The sequence below is a fragment of the Hippocampus bargibanti genome, linkage group LG04 (assembly GCF_051943395.1).
Source record: "Hippocampus bargibanti isolate YZ-2025 linkage group LG04, ASM5194339v1, whole genome shotgun sequence".
Classification (NCBI taxonomy): domain Eukaryota; kingdom Metazoa; phylum Chordata; class Actinopteri; order Syngnathiformes; family Syngnathidae; genus Hippocampus; species Hippocampus bargibanti.
The window spans coordinates 19,243,176-19,266,495 of NC_142737.1; the positions used below are offsets into that span (position 1 = coordinate 19,243,176).

The window sequence follows — 23,320 nt, forward strand, 5'->3', positions numbered from 1 at the left end:
TTTTTCTTGTTTGGGTGCCAATAAAGCGCTGGCCATGGCCATGTTTTTTTCCTTTTCATTAGGGCAGCATTTCCATTTTCTCCATGTTTGCGCACTGTTGCAGTTTCAGCTGCTGTTATAGCCCTATATAAATCAATATGTAGAGTATGTATTGCATTGTATTTTTGACAGCCGCCTTCATTTCAAGCTCATATAACTCCAGACCCATATAATTTAGGAATTAACCATTTGTTTCTGTTGAAAGAAGAGAGTCTGAGGTTCCTTATGCTCCAGTGAATGTTTATGTAGTCCTAATACTCAATATTCTGTGGGTCCTGGAATTCGAGTAACAATGACAAAAACCCAGGCACTGGAGTGGACACGTTTTTACACATCTGGCATTGAATGAGTTAAACGTTTTGAGGTTTAATCAAACACAAAGGTTGTGGTGCATTTTCGGCTCATCTTGAATTTTCACAGAAAAGCCACATTTTATGTCATTTATGTGTAGCGTCAACCAAAATGTCTTGGCAAAATGAAGCCTCAAGTGATGCTGGGGTTTTTCAACACTGGTCCACCAACCAGAGCATATCAAACCCGTACTTGTATGGTTTCCAAAAGTGCAACTTGAAGCCTTTTAGCTTATGATTACAGAAAAGGAGCTGTGACTAGTCATTTCTCTGTAATCCAGTTGTATCACTAGTCTCTCTAGCTCCAGTACATGTCTTTCCAACGTCAATGTGCGATGTCCCCTCTTGTGTCCAAAGGCAAATGTATTTGTGTAAGGAGCTGCCAATATTTGGGAAATGTCGTCTTGTTAAATTGGGGAAGTTGTCGATGTTTCCGATATGTTCATGAGTGTGGGCAGCTTCATACAGAAACAAGACAAGCAATGTTTGCACTCGACAGGGCCTCAGAGTGCTTCTAGCTTTTTTTCTAGAGCTAGACTTCAGCTCATTGATGGTGTGACCGACAGCTGGCTTTTTAACACCCTCAACTGTCCCCTACGGGTCTCCCATTAGGTTTCCGGGGACAAATGGGGTTGGCCCAGAAGAGCAGGTTCTCCCCCAGTGCATCCAGACATCCTGCACTCGCATCAGGGCCCCACTGGACATGCACGCCTCCAAAAAGACAAAAGGACTGCACTGCAAAGGGAAGAAGCTGCTACTTGGCGCTGTTAACAGACAACTTGACCGAGTGGACAGGTGGCATTATTTATCTGATATTTAAAACCTGACAAGATACTTAGTGAAAGTGGGACAATGACGTGCTTTGGCACGCTGTGGTCGGTATGCTTTGCATTCGGCAGCCGTTTCCAAGTATCATGTTAACCACTAGGGATTTCCCTTTACAAACTAATAAATAAGCACACCTTTTCAGCTACAGGGTCTCCGGAGCCACTTTCGTCTAATGGGTCAAACCTCCATATACAGTACTTGCCTTATCAGTTTTTTTGTTGAACATTTTGTCAAATGTGACTACGTTATTGCAGATGTCTCATTTATATTAGGATGTCTCGAAAATCATGTGGCACTCTTCAGGCTATGGCAAATGCCCTCCAAGTCATTTGCCGATGACTTCAAAATGCAATGCCCCCAACATATAAACAATATATTATATACATATACGCACAGTATGTATATATATGTATACATATATATACGGATATATATATATATATATATATATATATATATATATATATATATATATATATATATATATATATATATATATATATACACATATCAGAATCAGAATCATCTTTATTGCCAAGTATGTAGAACACACAAGGAATTTGTTTCCGGTAGAACACGCTGCACTAGTATCGTTGTCAAAAAAAAAAAACTGCTAAGTGGCACTATACAGTTCCATTTTGGCTACTGTTGAAAGAGTTCAAATAGTTAATGGCTTGGGGGAAGAAGCTGTTTAAATGTCTGCTTACACACATATATATATCTATATATATATATATATATATATATAAACACAGTATATATGTATACATGCATATACACACAGTATATATATATATATACACACAGTATATATATATATATATATATATATACACACATATATATATATATATATATATATATATATATATATATATATATATATATATATATATATATATATATATATATATATATATATATATATATATAGATCAGTAACAATGAGCACTTTCAGTCCATTATTACCTGTTGGAGATTGAATTGAAAGTGGAGTCCACCTGACAAAAGGCTACCTCTGACCCAAACCAACGTCATTGGAAACGTTAGATACGACACTCGCATGCTGATTCACAATTAAAGTACTGTAGACCTATGTGTAGCCTCACTTCTAATACTGTCTGCAGTGAATGTACGATCAGTTAAAAGCCAATGTATTTAACTAGTCCCAACAACAGTTCAATGACCATCACAGAGCATTAAACCCACATCCCCTCCCCAAGCATCAAAAGGGATGCGTGTACCCCCAACAAATACTCACAACTGCCAAAAGAAATATCTAATGTATGCAACACAATCTGAAAAATGTGTACGCTTCTTGTTCAGAAACGTCAACCTATGTGACAACCGTAGTATATTAGATTGCGTTTCCTGACTCCAACTTGCTTCCACTCATTTTCGTGTGACTGTTTTTTGTACATTGTTTATAAATGTTTATACTTGATTTTCAGACTGCCTTTTTTGTACATTCACTTTATAATTATGTAGTGCAAGCGTTTGTCATGGTGTGGAGACCTTTTAGTTTGCAATGTGAGCTAACTTTATAATAACCAGCCTATATTGATGGATTCAAAATACTGTGTGGGTGCATGTGCAATATTTTCTAAATAAATTTGATATTTTGTAACATTTGTATGTCTGACTGACCAAAAAGAAATGACACATTTTTTCCCGCCCCATCTTTTATAGTTATTGCCACAACTGTACAAATCAATTCAAGGTTCCTCAAATAGAAAAATCTTTTCTGCAGTTACAAAGTTGCAAAACTTCAAAGCAATCAAGAACACAAATTTAAAGAGCATTGTAAATCTCAACAAATGAGAGGCCTCTTTATGCTTAGATATGGAAACGCATCAAACATTTTGGGCACAAACGTAAAATCCAACTATAACGATGCTTTGTTGCACCACACGGAAAATATTCTCTCTCAGAAATAGCCCATACATACACGTGTGAGAAAAAATAAGCACATGGGTGTTTCTCGAACGGTCCACACAGAGGCCTCTAAAGGGAACAAACAGAATGCAATTTGCACAACGTATGAAAATGCAGCCATGCTTCCTCCCTACAGATAAAAGAGGAGGTCATCCAGCTCCATGTTGGGTTCCTTGTGGAGGCTTTGACCAACAAGGAAGGCCAACTTGTGGGCATACTGACAAGGGGCAGGGACTGCGATGATCCCCTAAAAAGAAGCGGAAATAGTTCACGTGGACATACCAAAGACATCAAATGCTGCGGTGAACTTCATGATGAACGGAAACTGTCGGGTGGATGTCAAAATGTTCAACTCCATCATCAACATTCCAGGAAAATATTTTAAATACTACAAACCGTGCCTAACGTTTATGATAAACCCCAGTTCCAATTACAGTCCCTTTTTTCGATTCCACATCCAAATGATCTTTGACTCAGATCCTGTTTGGGACCCGAATTACAGGCTATAATGAATATTGGACACTGACCCTGTTCTTTGACCGCACTGTATTGCAGTACTTGCTTCCTACACTGGGTGGCAAGGTAGAAAAGAAGACGACAGTTCTCATCTCTCCCTTGTTTTCAACCCGTCACCCACATTCACCAAGTACCACGAGAGGTAAGTAGACAAATACATATATTTGCAGCTTTGCTTTTAAGCCGTGGATCTGAATGATATAACCTGGGGTGGTTGCAACGAAAGGCGCAGTTGGATTTTTAACGATGGTTATTGTTTTAAAGTGGAGGGTGTCCGGATCGTGTCTTGTTTTGAATTAAATGTATGTTAAAAAGCATTTGTATCTTCTTTTCAACTTACATTTGACAGAATGTCCCAGCCTTTATTGGAATTGGGGTTTGATTAAGGCAAGTTACCTGCCAGTTGTAGTACATGTGGCATAGCTTGTAGGTGAGCCGCTGCATATGGTCCGGTTTCAGTCCACTGGTGTCATACACAACATTGTAGTGCGTAGGAGAGACACTTCCAAAGTTAACTGCCTGGCTCACAATGTAGAAGTCATACCTGCACAATGTAGATCAACATTATGGTCGTCCCATAGATCACATGATGGTGATTGTTCTGCACGTGGAATAAACGTACCACTCTGGACGAGTGACTTCTGTGTCGACCACTGTCCCTGGTGGGGGATTTAAGAGCTCTCCACTGCTGTGCTCAAAGAGCCTACAGTTGATGCGCTTTTTCACCACCACCACACTCAGCTTGGGCCTGGACAAATGGACCGTTGGTCTTCGATAAAGTTCAAAAGTGCCATGTTGACTCAAGTATCACCTGAAGGAAAACTCACGTGTAGTCTTGTCCAATGGACTGGATTGAGTCGATGATCTGAGCCACCTCATAGTTGACCACGCTGTCCAGCTGGCCATCCCCCACTCCATCGCGGTACACAACGATGCGGGATGGAAAGCATTTGTTGAATTTGTAGTAGTCTTTGAGCGCACCTGCAAATCAAAATTTTGCTGAGAACAGCACTAACAGCTAATGATTTTTGAATAAGGTACGAGATTTGGATTCTGAACTTGCCAGCTAATGCCATCTTCAGTCCATCCATAACTTCCTGACCTCTGCTTTGCAGTTTGACCTTTGAGTACCATCTTAACAAAAACAGGTGTTACACATTGTAGCAGTCAATGCTGTGCCAAGTCTTGATTCTTTCCCAAACCTGCTCATGTTCTGGTTGAGGCTGGCCACCAGAGCACCAATGGACCTTTTCCCAGCAGCCGTATCGTGATAGCAATCGATACCCACAACCATCAGCTGCTTCAGCTGCACATGACAAATGTGATTGGAACAATGTTGGTTTTGTGTTTCTTTGTATTACCGGTACTTCAATGCCCTCAAATAGCTGTGGATTTATTGACCGCAACAATCAATGCTCGAAAAACACATCTAATTGGTTCAGAAACAATTTCGAACGTTCCTCTTTTTTGGGGGGGGTTTTAACCTCTGTACTATAGAGGGAACTCAGAGGGGGACCTGGCGCTTCACTTTCAGATGAAAGAAATTGGACATCTACATAATTTAACTTCATCACAAGATGTTTCACTAGCAGAAAAAAAGAATTTGTGTCCCATGATTAGAATAATCACGAATGGTTTTCCAAAAATATGGACACATTCCTTGAATATCTTGCCGAGACCATTCCTGTGGACTTACTGGTATTTCAATACTCCACAGCTCTCCTCCAATCTTACAGGCCATCTGCAGTAGAATCTTGGTAGCGATAGTCATGAGGGCATGAGGTCTGCTGATGGTACGGGCCAACACACACTGGCTGGGAGTCGGGCAATCCACACAAAGGTATTTCTTCACGCTGTCATATTTGTCCTTCCTGATGTTGCTTAGGACCACCACCACCTACAAACAAGTGTAAGACATTTGCTTCTTTTCATCACTAACCCCACAGATTCAATCATATTGAAATCAATTATGTACAATAACTGTCCAATATTTTGCCACCAACCATCTGTGTCTCAGTTCGGACATTGTGCTGCAGGCACCTCAGCAGAGAATCATGACGTTCTTCATACTCAATCCTGATGTGCCAAAAAAAAAAAAAAAAAAAAAAAAACAGTTTTACAACAGAGGCTGGAGTTCTACAACATGGGTCATTCTAAGACTTTTAATGGCCCTCACACTTGAGGTTTTTGTAAGGAGATCTTCAGTGGGGCTGCAACTTTGCACAGAGTGTCCAGAAGGCGATTAGCTTCCTGTGTGTTCCGTTGAGTATAAAGTAGCAGCCAGTTCTTCAGAGGAGGAGAGTAAATCACGGGCAACCCACGCATCTCTTTTGCCCACTCAGCCGTCCGGGGGTTGTAAACATACTAAGGGACAAATCCGTCAAGATTGAATTCAAAAGAAGGAAAACATGCCACTCTGAAGCATTTATACCGATCTTGATTCCTGGAAAATCCGCTCTGGTGGGAGGACTCTGCCAGTCAGGTTCAGGAGCTGCTTGTCAAATTGGAGTCCCCATTTGTGCAACTCTGCTTGTGATTCAGTATCTCTGTGAAGTCAGGCAAAAGCCAAAATGACCACTGGTTTCTCATAGCAGGTAAAACAGTTTATGCCACAACAATTATAATACATTTTATTTCGAAGCGCCTTTTTTATGATGAAAAGTATTGCAATTACTACAATGATTACATAAAAAAATAACAATAAAGGATGTCATTGTATTCACGGGTTTATGAAAAACACACACCAACATTGTTAAATTCAATCAATTGTGTTTCCCGCTCAATTTTGTGAGCATGAGTAACAACTCCAAATGTGCTTCAACTAGAGACCTCTTTATTTACCAACTACAGTGGGGCCTTGGCTTACGAACTTAATTGGTTCCCAGACAGAGTGTATAAGGCGAAAATGTCGAGTCAAGACATTTACATATATCAAATATGCTTTTTATACTTTGCACTGTGTACAGTTCTTGTTATGAACTTTTTTGTGCAGTTGTACATTTCAGTCTCCTGACATTTTATTTTGTGCAGAATACTTTGTTTTATTTTTGACCCCCCCCCCTTCAATTTTGCTGCTGTATATTGCAAATTTCCCATTGTGGGACTATTAAAGGCTTTGTGATTCTGAAAACGGTCTTCCCCCACTCGATAACCACATTCAACGATCACGGATATCATGGTTTCGGCCAATCAGAGATCATGATAGGCGCCTAGAACCGTCCTCAGGTAGTCTTAACTTGGACAAACATGGACACTTACTTAATATTAAGCAGATTCTTTACTTACAGACAGTGTAGGTGTTCAATTAGCTGACATGTTTCGGCGACTACTTCCGCCTTCCTATATTAGATATCAAGTAGACAGGATGAACTTAGTACAACGATGGACACTTACTTGTTTATGGAGGCAGAAAATCTGAGGATGCGTCCTGCTCTCTGTTCGGGGACAAGTTTGGTGTGCATACTGAGATCCTTCATTATTTTGTAGTCTGCTCGCATCTTGTCAGTCAGGCCTTGACAAACAAATTTAATTTGGGACAAAATACTTTGCGAACAATGTTAAGAGGTGTCTTCTTTCATTCATAGAAGAATTGCACCATCACAGAAAATGAAATTGTCATAGGGACCAAGAAACTAATTTGAAATTAGTGTTGACTAACAGAGGTGTTGAATTAGTATATCGCGTACCTGTAAGGTAGCACAGTTCTGGGATGAGCAAAGCAGGCCCGACTGTAGTTTGACCTTGAACTCGCCTCTTCACGTGACTGACGAGGAGAGCTTGATTGCCATCAGTGATTTCCAGGCCATATTGCTTTTAAACAAGTGAAAAACAGTGAATGAAGTCAATTAGATGGAGTATGTGATGCACCGAAAAAGCAATTAATGTTTGAAATTTTTCTTCCCAACATTGGCATACGGGCGAGATACCTGTATCTCCGGTGGCTGTGGAAAACGTTTGCAATACATGGAAGGCACCAGCAAGCTCGCAGTTGGTTCAAACTATAGCGCAAGTTTTTCAAGCCCAATTTCTTATTTCATCTGGTTTTTGTGTTATGTTGTCATTGGCATTGCATATAAAATGAACAATTTTTAATGCAAATTGAATGTTTTCATGACGTGACACGTATGCGCGCAAAACAAAACATCACATGGCGCAGCGTTCACTGAACTGAATGTGGCTTTGAGTGTACTAACATTTTTGTAGTAGTCCTTGAAGGAGATATCGTCCTCTCCTCTCTTGAATGTGTTGAAGGGTGTTTGATCCCAAGCAATGTCATCAATCTTGTACGTTTTGTTGTTGTATCTAATGATGAGAGAGTCGTGTAGAAAAAGAATAGAAAAGAACAAAGAAGCTCATGGCGATGGCTGATATGTATGTGTTTCATTCAGACATGCTTCAGTTGATGATGTCGAAAGTAATGTGTAGTAAAACATTTGTCTTACTTGGTGAGAATAATGAGTCCAACAAGTTCCTTAGCACAGATATCACTGAAGTTATGTGGTTCACAATTCTGCCTCAGGTTCTCCATAAAGTTGAGAACAGTCTCACTACGAAGCACTTTGTGGCTCACATCGGTGCACAGCATGATGGATGACTCAAACGCCAAGATGGTTGAGGCATAGCCTGGCCATATAGTCAGCCTGAGAAAAACATTTAGCATTCAAGGCCACTATTTGCTTCAAAACAAAAACAAACAAAAAACAACAAAACATCACCCTTATGCGCATATCGGGTTTAGGATCATGTAGGAAATATATTTAAAGTAAAACAGAGCAGTTATCATGATAACTCAATGCGAGCAACAGTTATTGGTTTTAAATTTAGCTTGTAGTCGACGTGCACATTCCACCATGATGTCCCTGATCCACTGGTGGAAAGACGCTTTGATCCTTTCCTTTCATCTAGAACTGCTTCATGTAACAAAGAGGGTACAGAAAGTGCTTAAGAATGAATGACTGTGTCTTTGTGTTGTCATATTAGTTTTTGTGCTGTCATACTCGTTTAGTTTTTTGTTCTTTTTACTTCAAGACGCCGCCGCGAGAGTGGCTGCCTTTCCAGCAGCTCATGTATTTTGTTTTTCTACTTTCACTCCTTTCATCACTTTTCTGCTGAGAAATGTAAATTTATCCACTGTGAGACTAATAAAAAACTAAGGCAAATCCAATCCAATCCAAATCCCTCAGCAAAATGTTTTAAATCATGTTTTAAAAGTAAAGCAAGAATTACCTGTGCTGCGGAATGTTGAGTGGGTCTGTGGGGTTGTAATAATTGCGCCCAATTTGTTGCATGCCGAGGATTCTCAAAATCCTTCAGAAGAAAAATATCTTGAATTAGAGAGGCACGATAACTATCAGGCATAACAAATAATTAGGCATCATTTGTATATGGAGAATTCCAGTTGATTCAGTTCTGTTTCCCTGTATTTCACGAACTCCTCTTTATCATACAGTATGTTACTCACACAGACACCAACTATCCACACTCCCAACTTGGGACCATTTAGAGCAGTGACCCTTAACCTTTTAAGAGGTACCGAACTCAACCAGTTAAAATGCACATCTACCAAAGCCTTCATGACTGAATATATACAGTACATATACAGTACTTACACACACACGCGCTCTCTCTCTCTTTCTCTCTCACACACACACACACACACACACACACACACACACACACACACACACACACACACACACACACACACACACACACACACACACACACACACACACACACACACACACACACACACACACACACACACACACACAACTCTTCTTTTCCTTTCGGCTTTTCCCTTCAAGGGGTCGTCACAGCAAATCAGTGTCCTCCATCTTTAGAGGTTTGATCCACATGTTTGTTTTGGCCAAGCTGACACAACCCTCTGTATTTATCCGGGCTTGGGACCGGCACAATAAGACTTATGTCCCTTTGTGGCTACATAACAAGCAACTCGCTCAGTAAAAGGCTCCCAAACACAAAATGGTCCTCGGCACAGCAACATTCAAAAAAGCAAAAACTATACTCACCATTTGATGACAACTAATACCGCAATTTAATCAAGACTGCACACACACACACACACACACACACACACACACACACACACACACACACACACACACACACACACACACACACACACACACACACACACACACACACACACACACACACACACACACACACACACACACACACACACACACACACACACATATATATATATATATATATATATATATATATATATATATATATATATATATATATATATATATATATATATATATTGTGTATGTCCGGGCTGCAGGCTGGAAGGACTGGAGAAAAAATGTCAGGTGTGATGTGTGATAGAAGGGTTTCAGCTAGGATGAAAGGAAAGGTGTATAAAACGGTGGTGAGACCAGCCATGATGTTTGGACTGGAGTGAGTGCCACTGAAGAAAAGACAGGAAGCAAGCTCTGCATGAGGAAATTAATTGGTGCAGTGGAAAAATTATATTCAGTAGTTCACTGCACTTCAAATGTAAACTAGAAAGCTGACCTTCTGAAAATAATGTTGTAAAACTGGAGGCACACAGGTGACGATGGAGGAAGTTCATTCGTCAGTACGACTGTTATTCGCACATCCTCTCCATTCCTGGTCTTACTATGCAGCTCAGTTACCTGAACACACAGCATGGCATGCATTTGTGTGCAAGAACAATTACAATAACTGTTCCATTTCCAAAGTCAAAGGCAAGACTGACTGTTTTATACCATATGTTACCATATGTTGTCAATGTGGAGTTTGTCATTACCTTATTATGAAGTCTCTTGGGCAGAAACAGCATTGCTCCATCAAAGCAGTGAGCAGAGCCCAGGGCTTGCACGTGCTGGAATAGGAGGGCTGACCTGAGGCGGCGGGACTCCATTGGTGGATTGAAGTCCACATGGTATTGGTACAGAACCCATTGAGGGCGGGACAGGATGCGAAAGAAGTTGGCTGACAACTGAATCGGTGAGCCACTTGTTCCTGAAAAAGTTAACATGCTCTCAGATAGATACTTTAAGAAGCACCACTTGAATAGCCCCCTGGTGCTTGGATATTGTGATTTGCTCGTACGAACTATGATTTAAAAATTGAAACACCGGCAGAAATGTTCCCTCTAAGCTGTACACGTGCGCAATTGCGCACTGCTTGCATATAACTCAGCGCACAAGAACATCTATGCAATGTAACTCAATGAGTGACAGGTGTCCAGCCAATAATGCCGTACAATTCACGTACACTACGCAGCCAATCGGAGCAGAACGGCGCAAATATGCCCTGCCCATACGCGCCGTGATACTGGCGTCTGGCCACAGCGTACACATCTGATGTTGCTCACAGTGGTCCTCAGTGTGCTCAGGGAGCTTGTGTGTCTGCTCAGACACATGGAAAAATTAGAGGGAACATTGACCGGCAATATTGCGAGACATCTTTATACTCTGAAAATTAAGAAGAAAATTATCATGCTAAACCGTGATGTTATGGCTGCATCAATCACTAATTACTGTATTTTACAGTGTATAACACCTACCTGATGTTTGCAACACATTTCATCATGAGTTGTTGCGTCGCATGATTATTATGTCAGTTACATTGTGCTGTCCGTGTCCCTGTTGTATGCCACGGGCTGTTCCTGCGTTGCGCAATTTGGTGAGGTAGAATTGTCTGTATAGCTACTCTACTCTATAGTACTCTACAAAGTTGAATGACAACAACTGGACTGTTGTTTCTGTTTAATTCAGGCTTCTTTTGCTGTGTTTTGTTTTTTGTAAGGAGTCTAAGATACACATGGTCAACAATCCGGTGCTGTTGTTGCCCAATGTTGTTCGTGAAACAGCCATCCCACATAAGCATTGGCGAAACTACCTTTTTTTAAAATTCAAAATATATTACATTAAAAGCACTGAGATTTTTGTGCACAAACATGATCGTGCCAATTTGAAATAGTATCCTGTTCGTGAAGGAATTGAAATTCAAAGGTTTTGACATAGATTATTCGTTAATCAACATTGGTGTCGTCATTGATTTAAAAATTATCTTTTTTTTAGACAGCTTGTTGATGAGCTTTTCAAATCAACACATACCAGATTTTGAAGATTTGACATGTTCCATCGTCTGCCTGGTGTTAACACCGGCATCATGGAAATCTTTTCTGCGTGCACCTCTCTCTCCTATCGTCACCTGATGAAATCCAGCTGAGATCTCCGTAACAGCTACAATATAAGATACGGAGGAAGAACCAGCAGTTGAAAATGTACAACAAAACAAAAGTACATAAAACTGACATCATATTTCTCAAACATTAACTACTTTTATCAATGCAGAGTTCAGACTACACAATGCTTTGTTACATACAATTGTTGCTAAGGTTGAAGATTGACAAAGAACGTAGATGCAAGACAGAAACTGTCCAATGAGGAGGGAAAAAAGATTGTGGTCAAGCAGGACCATGGGACACAAGTACGGGTCAGGAAAGGACATTTTGATCCTCTCATCTATCTACATTTGATTTTTCATCTATATTAACTGCTTTCTACAAAAAAGATGACGTACATGATGGTTAATATTGAATGACTGTGCCTTATGTATTGTATTTTGTTGTTATGACTTAAAGATGGCGCTGTGAGAGTGGCTGCCTTTACAGCAGCTCCTAGATTTTGTTCTTCTTCCTTTCATATCCTTTCTGCTGTGAATTTGGAATTTCTCCATTGTGAAACCAATAAAGGTCTTCCTACATTATCTTACAATTTAGCCTTGCAAGCACAGACATGAGCAGAAACACGCAGAAAAACAATAACCTGAAATAGAACCATGAAATATTGAAAAATATGAAATATGAAAACGCACCTTCTCCAGAAAATGGCACCAGACATTTTTTCTGCCTCCCTCGACCAACAATCCCACCTTCTTCTATTGCTGCAACCTCTGGTGCAGGTTCTCGTGTCAGAGTCTTGAAAGAGCAACAAGGAACAAAAGTTGAACATTTGCCATGCCAGTTGCAGTCATTTAAACACCAAATAAGCATTTACTTATGAGCGCAGTGCTCTGATTAAATTGTACATATCCACACATGCAATTTTGCAGAGGACTGTACTACATTGATGTGCTGCTTACCATTTTTGTCTATGTAGTTTTATTAAGTATTAGAATAAACGATAACTCAACGCTAATATGTATCGCAAAAACATTTTTAATTTGCTCACCCTTGGTGCAACAGGATCTTGACCACGTGCTCTGCCTCTTGATCTTGAACGAGCTCGACTGGGCATTTGCTCTCGACTGGCCATGTCGTATCTTCTTTATTTTTCAAAAATAAGCAAAGCTACCTGTCAGCACGGTTCACCAAACGGATAACTACGTGGATTGATTCAAAAGATAATTAGTCGATTAAATCTCGTTGGATACTTCTTGCCTGGGTTAGCAGCTGCTCGTTGAGACAATTTTTAGCTTTACAGTGTGTCCACCTTGCTAACCTTGGCTAATTTCAGTAAATATGTCGACAACAACGAGTAGCAAAGATAATATCAGTTGAGTGTATGACAGCTTTATTGTGGGACACAATAAATGTTCACTTTAATTTGCTTTAACCAACAATAAGTAGAATTGTTTTGTTTTATTAAGTTGATACCTCACTACAAAAAAGAGCTGCGGATAAAATAAATGAATGAATTATGTTCAAAATGATACATTATATTCATTTTGATTCGCATACTTACGCAGAAATAATGAATTATCGGCGATTACAAATTCTTGCAGGCGACAGACGGTTTGCGATAATTGATGTGACGCGGGTGTGTTGTAACTCACAAAATCCTTCCGCGCAAAAAATGTAATCGACAGTTGTTCAACATTTTAAAGACGACTTAATTTGCAAATTAAAAGTAAACTTTTCTTAAATGCACCAAATGTTGTGTTGGTTGAAGTCTTTGGAAAATGGTTATCTCTGATTTGTTTCCAGAACTATTTTTTCTGCGCAGTAATTCGATTTAACTGTGTCGATGGAAGGAGTGAGTTCTGAAGTGCAGTTTGATATGATTCCACATGAGAGCAGCAAAGACCAAATTTAAATATGGGAACAGCAGTTTCCCCGTGTGTTTGAATTGATGAATGCTTAATCCGAAATAAAGTGTTTGAAGAGGATAGCACTACTACTACTACCACTACTACTACTACTACTACTACTACTACTACTACTACTACTACTACTACTACTACTACTACTGCTACTACAGTATGGATTTGAAAAACATGGTCAAAATAAATGACATAAAATCAAAATCAAAATAAATGACATTTTCAAATGTACAAATATATTTTGCTAAATAAAAACACTGCAGTCAATGATTGCATTTCTGACTAATCAAATTTAATTAAAAAAAAAGCTATTTTAATAATTCAGAAATGACTATGAGCTTGTGTGTTCATTTTCTTTTCGCACTACCTGAAATTGAACTTGCCATTTTGAGGACAACAAATACAGGGCTTTCTTGTCTGAGATCTAAGTGATATCAGTTACATTATAGAATGACCCGCTTCTGTCTTCCATCTGTGTTTATCTGATGCATGACTTTTTTGTACTTTTGTATCAAGGGAACCTTACACCAAGAGCCACAGCAAATATTATGAATCGGACATAAGGTCTCCAGCGAGGTGTGACTCGCTGGACAGCACCTGGTAGCCCGGCCTACACCCATCAGCACTTGCTTCTACACAATGCTTAGAGATTCTGGTACCAGTTCTCTCAACTCGCACTCAAAAATTGCCCACGGTGAAAGGCACAGAGCTGGTGGGCAGAAAGCAGCTGACTGTTGACTGACTAAGACCCTTTACATTGGGGATCACATTGGTAGATGAGAGGCATTTCTCACTCTGCCTTGCTCGAATGTTGATGCACCAAACAACAGCTCGGAGTACCCACCCTTTCTGGAGTCATCAGAGGTTGTGCTGAAGACTGCTCACGCTGTGGACTCCCTCATTCACCTTGGAGATTTCTATGATCATGTGAACAATCATAGTCAGGCCTGAAATGGTGTGATTGGGAGGAATGCCCCCTGCCATTCAGAACTCGAATGGTGTTTTGTTATTGGATTCCTGAGCGTGTCACATATTGTCCATAACGAACACCAAGTTCAACGATAAGGCCATTACAAAGCTGACAATAGAACGAGGGAGAGGGCTGCAAGCTGAGCTATTAGAGCCATCCAACCTGCCAAGGACTGTGATGACTTTATATATGTATCCAATTTGAACTAGTTTGGTTTAAAAACATACATTACCAGTGATAACAAAAGATGACTTGATTTTTATTGACACAAATTTGGACATTTGAAGCATTATTTTGATCGAAAAGCTGAGGTCAATGTCCGGTCAAAATCCCAAGAACTTTTGGAAAAGGTTTATGACCTTGACCAAACCCCAACGACTACATAAGGGTAGGTACCTTCCCAAAGCTTTGACACTCACTATACGATATGGGTTAGTAACATGACAGTCCATACTTCTCATTGTCCTTGGGGCCAACGACCATGGCATGACATTCGCTGTGCCACAAAATCTTGATTTCCAGATTCAAAAGAACATGGCTTGTTTTCTGTATAAAATATAAACAAGGGGAAATATCAAACTCATTAATGTTTCATTAAGCTTGCCAGATAAAAAAGAATCACTTAAAGTATCTTTCGTTGCCATCAGTGCAAGTGCAGAAGCCCCCTGCTAACATCAAAGGCTTCTCAAAGAAACACAGTGGAGAACGTCAGTTAGCTGAATTTGGTTGAGAAACAGCTTGCGTCTAATGACTAACGCGATGACGCCAAGGAGGAAACACAGCAAATCAATGTACATTTTTGGTGTCATTACAGGTAAAGTTGTATTTTTTTTTGTCACCTCAAATCATTGTAGCAAAGAAAGGTCAGGGGTCACTCATAATCCACAACTGAATAGACTTCTCCCATGCATCAAAATGGAGCATGTTCTCCCAAATAACTTTTTGCCCTTCACGATAGCATTTATATAAGTAGAAGGCTGAATGAAGCGCAAATGATGGTGTTAATGACATCCTTTTTTTCCATTAGCTTCCTTGCAGGCGAACACACTAAACAGCCTGGCAGCGATGCCAAGTAGGTTAATGACATGCACTGGATTAAGGTTTTGTCTTGTGACGCACTCCTGGTACAGTGTCAGACTAATCGAACAAAGAATGAAATGAATCTCCTGTTATTCTTGATATTGTTCTGACCCTCTCCACCAGATTAACATTGTCATGATACAAAGACACTCAAAAATACACCACAAGAAATCTTCAATTGACTTCAGAAGCCCAGTATCATGAGTTAGTCACGGTTCACACTGAATTAAACATGGGAAGACGGGTTTCCTTTTATCTACAGCCAAAGTACTAAATCTGACCACTTCAACAGCTATTCAACCCACTTCAATATCTTTCCTTTGATAGTGAAAGCGTAAGAGCTTCAAATGTATCAGTTTGTCCTCATTTTAATGTCTCGCAGTGGCAAACACTACTGGATGTTTACAGCTGCCACAATGCAAATCTGATCAGTTTTTTGGTCTGCTGTTCCCTTTTGAAGAAACGCTATTGATGGGGTTCTTTATTCACATTACTTTTTGCTACTGTTCTTAAATATATTATTGCAGTGCCATAATATATTGTAATATTGGCACTCCCACTCAAACAAGGTGGTGGACCCCAAAAATGCAGGTAGTGTGTGATCCTTTTTCGTGTTGAGCCGATACCAAGCAATGACAGGGCAGAATACGAAATACAGACAGATACAGACAACAATATTTTTCAATCATCTCAGCAGGTGCATCATCAAATTACTATGTCATAATTAGGTCCCCGATCTTGCAAAGTTTTTTGTGGTGTTCCTTTTTTTGAACTGGAAATAAATTAAAACTCGGGACAGAAATGTATATTTCTCCACTGCCAGACCAATAAGGGTAAATCCAATCCAATCCTATAATTAGGAGCAAGTTTGTTGGTAAATAACGATACTTTTCTTCCATATACAGTAAAGTCTCGTTATATCGATATCGGATATATCGATAGTCCCCGTTATATCGATACTATTTCTATGCACGCACTGAGATAATTACATGCAAACAGGGTCGGATATATCGATAGTCCCGATTATATCGATATTTTTTCGGACTCCCTTGAATATCGATATAACGAGACTTTACTGTATTGTCATGTCTGGATTTTTTTTCTTCTTAAAATAAACATTTTTTTTCCAGGAACTGTTTGTTAACGATAAACTGTTTGTAAACGGTAAGTCCAGATTTAAATAAACATTCTCCTTTGTGCCATAAACTAATCGTAAACTCAAAAGGGATCGAGCCTTTTCCCTTGCTGGTCACACTCTCTTGAAATGACCTTCCACTAAACATTCGGAGAGCCCCCTTGCTGCTCATCTTTAAAACATGTCTTAAAACTCACTTGTACTCTTTGGCATTCACCTCGGCATGATTCCGACTTGATCTTGGTTTCACTCCCTGGTGCATTCTATTATCTTTGTGGCTGCTTTATCCCCTGTATGTGATAGCCGTCCATGTTAAGCGCTTCAGCTGTTGTTAAAGCACTATATAAATCAATATGTATTGTATTGTATTGTATTGTATTGTATTGTATTGTATTGTATTGTATTGTATTGTATTACGTCTGTGTAAGCTCTCAGTCGTACAGGAGTGGTCCATCGATGAAAAGGTTTCTTTAGCCATCATCTGTACTTCTTTGAAGGTGTCGGACGTTTCGCTTCTTATCCAAGATCCTTAGTCAGCAAACTAAAGTATTACTGGTAGTTTCGGCCCTATATATCCCTACTGTCCAGACGTGGCGGTCTCTGCCATGATTGGTCCCTGCTCTCAGGTTGGGGGGCAGCAGAGGACTACTCCCTGCGGCTCCACTGATTACTTATATTGTCCTGCCTGAGTATGAGGTCTACGACTGGCCTGATTGCCCCATTTGCTCTGGTATCACCTCATCAGAATAACTAAGCCTATGTTGCCCAAGCCGTCTGTTGTACGAACGATCCAAAGTGAACCTCACCCTACCATGCCGATTTAGGGAAGGATTTTGCTGTTTTATGAAAATAGCTTCTTTTACTCACCCTATCAATTTTCTTTCGCTAAGATTTTAACGTCATCATCATCAAATGAGTGGTTGCTAGCTTTTAGGCGAATATGTACTGCCGATTGAGGCCCACTAGTATTATCCCTGTGATGTTGATAAAGTCTTTCTTTGAGAATTTTAGTCTGTCACATCCTCGCCGTCGCCAGGAGCGAGCCCCTCCCCTCCTGTCTCTTCCTCCTCTGCTCCTTGAGCGGGCCCCTCCCCTCTCGGCTCACCTGACTCACGCACCTGTTCCCCATTTCCTTGATTGTGCCTTCTGGCTATAAAAGCCTCACTTAACGTTCTGTCGTTGTATTCCTGGAAGTCCCCCGTCACCCTTCTGCACGCAGGTCTGTTTGCCATTGCCCTCTTTCCTTGTTCTTCACTTTCTGTTATGTTTGATGTGCCTCAGTAAAGACTCTTTATTGGAATCACTGTCTCCACCGTGTATTTCGGATCCGATCCTTACTACCTTCCGTCATCCCTCGAGTATTGTCACCACTCCTCGAGCGGACGTGACATAGTCTCCCCAATGTATTGCTCTTTACAATTTTCATTTTTACAATGTATTGAATAAACTACATTACTTTGTTTTTCATTTGGCAGCCTATCTTTTGGATGCATTAATGTTTGCCTTAAAATGTTTATCGGTTTCAAATAAGTAGGAATTTTGTGTTGCCAAAGGACTCCTTGTAGTTTTTCATAAACTCCTGCAATGTAAGGTACTGCTACCTCTCTCCTTTCAGTATCCTCGGAATTGTTTATTTCATTCCCTATTTTTTCCTTTTGACATTTGTTAAAAGACCACTGAGGGTAACCACAGTTTGTGAGTGCTCTCCTGATATGTTTTGACTCCTTTTCTCTACCTTCGACGCTTGTTGGTATTAGCTTAGCCCTATGCTGGAGGGTTCTGATAACTCCTAGTTTGTGTTGTAAAGGGTGGTTAGAATCAAAAAGTAAGTATTGGTCAGTGTGCGTGGCCTTCCTAAAGACATTGTATGTATGATAACTAATATATTATGATTGAAAACAAAAACTTAAACTTTCACTTATAGTGAAGGTCTCATCATTGCTGATGCGGAGTGATATTTTTGGAAAAGCAGAGATGGAGGCCTGAGGTCGTGTGCCTAATGAGATACTGAGGCAGTGGGAATGATGGTTTTAATTACTGCCTATGACTGATCTAAAGGGGGCGATTGGTGAAGAGCATGCTGAGTGTCCTAAGTTGGGAGTTCACACCGATGCCAGTCCTGCTGTGCCTGGTTGCCTTTGATGCTCAACTCTCCTGTTTTTTCCCACATTGTGCTTTTTATATTCTTTGCTTGTGACGCTTCTCGTGCACCTTTGTTCAAAGCCAATGTTTTCGAAAAAGGTGGGACATTACTATTGAGATTTCATTTGGGATGTAAAAGGTATCTTAATATTTTGGGTATATCCAAGCTTTCTACCGGAGACAAATTCCTTGTGTGCTCTACATACTTAGCAATAAAAATGATTCTGATTCACATTTCATACAATGCGATAACAAAAATGTCATCCCTTCTGTTTTCCTTTGGAGTATTTGTACATAAGGCTGATGATTTCTCACCACAAGACAGGCTCGAGATTGAAATTAGGTGAGCTTTGTGGCGTTCATAAATGTGTTTTTTTTTACCTACGAATATGCAGATGTTCTAAAAGCAAATTGGAATTTATCAACTCCGCACAATTTTAGTTGTTATTTTTCCATACCTATGATTACAAAACCTCTGCATTGCATTATTTAAAAAAAATGCAGACGAGACTATTCATCAAAGAATGAAATGTTGGTTGCGACTGCCGCATTCCTATTCTTCTCACAGCAGGTGGGTGTTGCTATGTGTGGGCTCTGTGTTCTCTTGAAGCCCAGCTGTGGACCAAGCCTTGTTGACTTTCCGGAGATCACATGGCATTCTCATTGGGGCTGCCTGTGTGGTGCTCTGCCTCTCCAAGACACTGCTGCGGTCAGCAAAGCCCTTCTTCCCATGCTGCCATGACACCTCCCTACTGCAGGAAAAAAAGGTCAGGTCTGGCTAATGTTTGAACTCACCAAGCACACTAAAAGTACAACATTGGAAAGATTCCCTGCAGTCATCTGACAATATAGAACTTATGTAGGACAATATAGGACTAATGTGATACAATCCTCGCCATAATTCATATTTTGCCATTAGCATGTATGGTTATAGAATTGTCGGATTTGTCTGAACATTGTGCAAACAGCAGTGTTTTTGGCACCTTTGTGGTATCAGTTATGTATGCATGCAACCAGATGTCAGACATAACATATGGCCTATTGTATATACTGTGCAGATAAAGAGTCATTCATGCAAGACATGGGATTCATCCTGATTGATCCTTTATTGAGGGGCAAATGACCTACCCCTGATGGCTTTGGACAGAAAACAAGATATTGTTCACCTTGGATTGGTCACCAGAAAATTACAGGGCACAGACGGAAATAGAAAAGGATTCTCTCTCACGCACCCACACAGTCATTGAACTGTACAAAACTAATGTTCAAGAAGTTTATTCAACTAACATAACAACGATAAGGCAGAAGATGTTTCATCAATGAAGAGAGAACTCAAAGACCCTGTGTAAGTGAAAAACATATGTCTGGCATATGTGATACATCACGTCAAAAGAACCCAGTAAATAAAATACTGCTCCAAAACAATGACAAATAGATCCCGCCTTCCACCCGCAGGACTGTGAGGTTATGTCCACAAATGCCGACCGTCAGCTGTCAATTGAGTAAGTGCCTGTTTTGCGCCCCGCCGGTTGCTTCGGGTGCACATGTTCTCACATTCGCAGAGAGGCAATCTGTGGCAGCCAAGTAACCTGTGAGCTTGGGCGGATGGGCTCAGTCAATTTCCCCCTCTTTCGTATCCGATGATACAGAACATGCTGTAGAGACAATTGTGGCCAACCACACCGCACTGTATGGCAGCCACAATAGCAGCTTGCAAAAATAGCCCAGAAATATAGTTTTTAAAATATTATTATTATTATAGAAAATAGTCTGACAGTTTAAGGACAATATTCCTCGACATATAATTGGAAGTAATTTTGAGATTTCGTCATCTATGATCCAAAGCTTCACAGAATCTGGAGAAATCATTGTGTGTGAGCGGCAAGGCGAAAAACTAACCTGCTATCATACCTCTCTCAAGTGGCACTACATCAAGAACCGCCACATGGGCTCAGGAACACCAATTGTGATCAATTTGGGGCGCCACTATATCCATAAGTGCAAAATAAAATGCTAAATACAATTTACCGAAAAACATAGTCGGATGAGTTCTCATTTTCAAATATTTTCTGGATATCATCTGGACTCTTTTGGACTTAAAAGTTCCAAAGCCAACATCTGTGATGGAATGGATGATGTTATGATGGTGGCAATGCCATGGTTAACCTCTACATCATGCTCAAAGCAAATTTTCCATGCATCTGAGCATTCACTGAACCATGGTGTACAAAATCCGACATACATAATGTTTTATTTATTTCTTTACACCACTCTGACATATCGTGAAGAAGCAGAGAAAGTTGTGGGTCTTCAAGAACTCAGGCACCATTATTCAGTTAGACATACTGAGGAGTACGCAAAAAAAACAAGGCGGGATGATTAAAAACGATCAGCTCAGCCACCTTGGTTACGTTGAGTTAAATGTTGGGACTGTTATTAACTTCTTAGATTACAAAATTGTTTTTTAATCGCTTTATTGTGAAATACCTCATGTGACTCAGACAAACCGAGACTTCCCTCCATAGAGTTTGAGACCCCTCTGTGAACAAAGAGCAAGAACTTCAACTTCAGAAAATTACCAAACACATTTTTTTCTAAAGTTATCAAATCATACTTTATTGACGATAATAATTTATATTTTATTATTTTATTTTATACTTCAGTGCATATCAGAGTTGTCTTTTTTATTTAGGTATGTGATACAAATCAATGCTTTTTAGTTTTGAGCACATGCCTATTCTTATAAGAATAATAAGAACACTTTTAATAGTCCTACCGTGGGGAAATTTGCAAAAGAAAAAGAACTATACACAGAATGCAATACAAAATATAAAATCTAGATATAAGCATATATGCACTTTATATCGCTACTTTGAAATTCACAAAGTATGAAATCTTTTTTCATGTTATATATTTATTTTTAAAATGATATTAGAGAAGCAGTATTGTCAGTTAAAGAAGGATATGATATAAATATTATACTGTTTAATTCACAAATACTGTACTTTATTTAACTGCTGTATCGGTGCACAATCAGTGATCACTCTGTTGCAGATAATTACAGTCTAATGTTGAACGATAATTAAAATAATTGGGCAATACTCATTTTAACTTTTGTTGAATTTTGTATTTTTTTTTAAATCGTCATAAGAAAAAGAAGAAGAAGATAAGATCTGTTCTTGTCAATGAATGAAATCAAGGAGCCTGACATTGAACACCGTTGGCCCAAGTTCAAGTCTGACTAACGTCGCCTCGGGGCAGAGACATGAACTAAAGAGACATGAAAGAAGTAACCCCAATTACAAAAAGACTGTTGTTTCCTCACACAGACTCTTCTCGGTCAAAATATGCCCTCCGACAAAGGGTCCAAGCTTTTGCATCGCCACATTTCTTTGTGGCATTTTCAAACAATAATCTGTCTCCGAGGCAAAAATGACACCGATATATCAGAATCAGAATCATCTTTATTGCCAAGTATGTAGAACACACAAGGAATTTGTTTCCGGTGGAACACGCTGCACTAGTATCGTCGTCAAAAAAACTGCTAAGTGGCACTATACAGTTCCATTTTGGCTACTGTTGAAAGAGTTCAAAGAGTTAAGGGCTTGGGGGAAGAAGCTGTTTAAATGTCTGCTGGATTTGGTGCGCATGGATCGGTAGCGCCTGCCTGAGGGGAGTAGCTGGAAAAGGTGGTGGGCAGGGTGCGGAGGGTCCAGTAGGATTTTCCGCGCCCTAGTTTGGATTCTTGCAGTGTGCAAGTCCTCGAGAGTGGGTAGGGCGGTGCCAATTATTTTTTTCCGCCGTCCTAACTGTCCGTTGAAGTCGGATTTTGTCAATTTTTGTGGCGGCCCCGAACCAAACGGTGATGGAAGAACACAGGATGCATTCGATGACAGCCGTGTAGAAATGTTGCAGCACCTCCTGTGGCAGGTCATGCTTCTTTAGCAGCCTCAGGAAGTACATTCTCTGTTGGGCCTTTTTCAGGATAGAGTTGGTGTTGACCTCCCACTTCATGTCCTGAGAGACTGTGATTCCCAGGAACTTGAAGGTCTCAACGGTTGACACAAGGCAGTTGGATAGTGTGAGGGGTAGCTGTGGTGATGGATGTTTCCTGAAGTCCACGATCATCTCAACTGTCTTGAGCGTGTTCACCTCCAGGTTGTGACGGCTGCACCAGAGCTCCAGCTGCTCCACTTGTTGTCGGTACGCAAACTC

At 40.1% G+C, this 23,320-nt stretch overlaps 2 protein-coding genes across 15 annotated transcripts in view; one reads left to right on the plus strand and one right to left on the minus strand.

Annotated features, from left to right (window-relative positions):
- rimbp2b (RIMS binding protein 2b) overlaps positions 1–1,629 on the plus strand; it is a 124,532-nt gene extending 122,903 nt beyond the window's left edge. For 7 of the 14 annotated variants that reach the window (XM_088994582.1, XM_088994576.1, XM_088994584.1 and 4 more), the window contains one exon: positions 1,002–1,629. In XM_088994582.1, coding sequence (XP_088850708.1) covers positions 1,002–1,160 — 159 coding nt within the window. In that variant the 3' untranslated portion in view covers positions 1,161–1,629. The remainder of the gene's footprint in view (positions 1–1,001) is intronic. The other 7 variants (XM_088994585.1, XM_088994581.1, XM_088994587.1 and 4 more) reach the window with 2 other exon arrangements.
- A 525-nt stretch (positions 1,630–2,154) lies between these two features.
- On the minus strand, positions 2,155–13,468 carry piwil1 (piwi-like RNA-mediated gene silencing 1). The gene is made up of 21 exons (XM_088994591.1): positions 13,421–13,468; positions 12,908–13,001; positions 12,552–12,654; positions 11,789–11,917; positions 10,474–10,688; positions 10,218–10,339; positions 8,895–8,975; positions 8,111–8,308; positions 7,862–7,970; positions 7,355–7,478; positions 7,062–7,179; positions 6,100–6,214; positions 5,845–6,032; positions 5,672–5,744; positions 5,365–5,565; positions 4,871–4,974; positions 4,732–4,802; positions 4,496–4,649; positions 4,291–4,416; positions 4,065–4,212; positions 2,155–3,399 (listed from the first exon to the last, which is right to left on the minus strand). Exons 2-21 carry the CDS (start codon positions 12,989–12,991, stop codon positions 3,283–3,285), a joined length of 2,580 nt encoding a protein of 859 aa, XP_088850717.1. The 5' UTR covers positions 12,992–13,001; positions 13,421–13,468; the 3' UTR covers positions 2,155–3,282.
- Positions 13,469–23,320: the final 9,852 nt, after the last annotated feature.

Bases quoted from the DNA above. Each gene is read 5' to 3' on its own strand.
- piwil1 (XM_088994591.1), bottom strand. From the start codon at position 12,991: ATGGCCAGTCGAGAGCAAATGCCCAGTCGAGCTCGTTCAAGATCAAGA. The intron at 10,689-11,788 runs GTATGTGTTGAT...TAACTTTTTCAG, and splicing joins TGTCAAATCTTCAAAATCTG to GAACAAGTGGCTCACCGATT. The intron at 4,417-4,495 runs GTGAGTTTTCCT...CCATTTGTCCAG, and splicing joins TCCATTGGACAAGACTACAC to GCCCAAGCTGAGTGTGGTGG.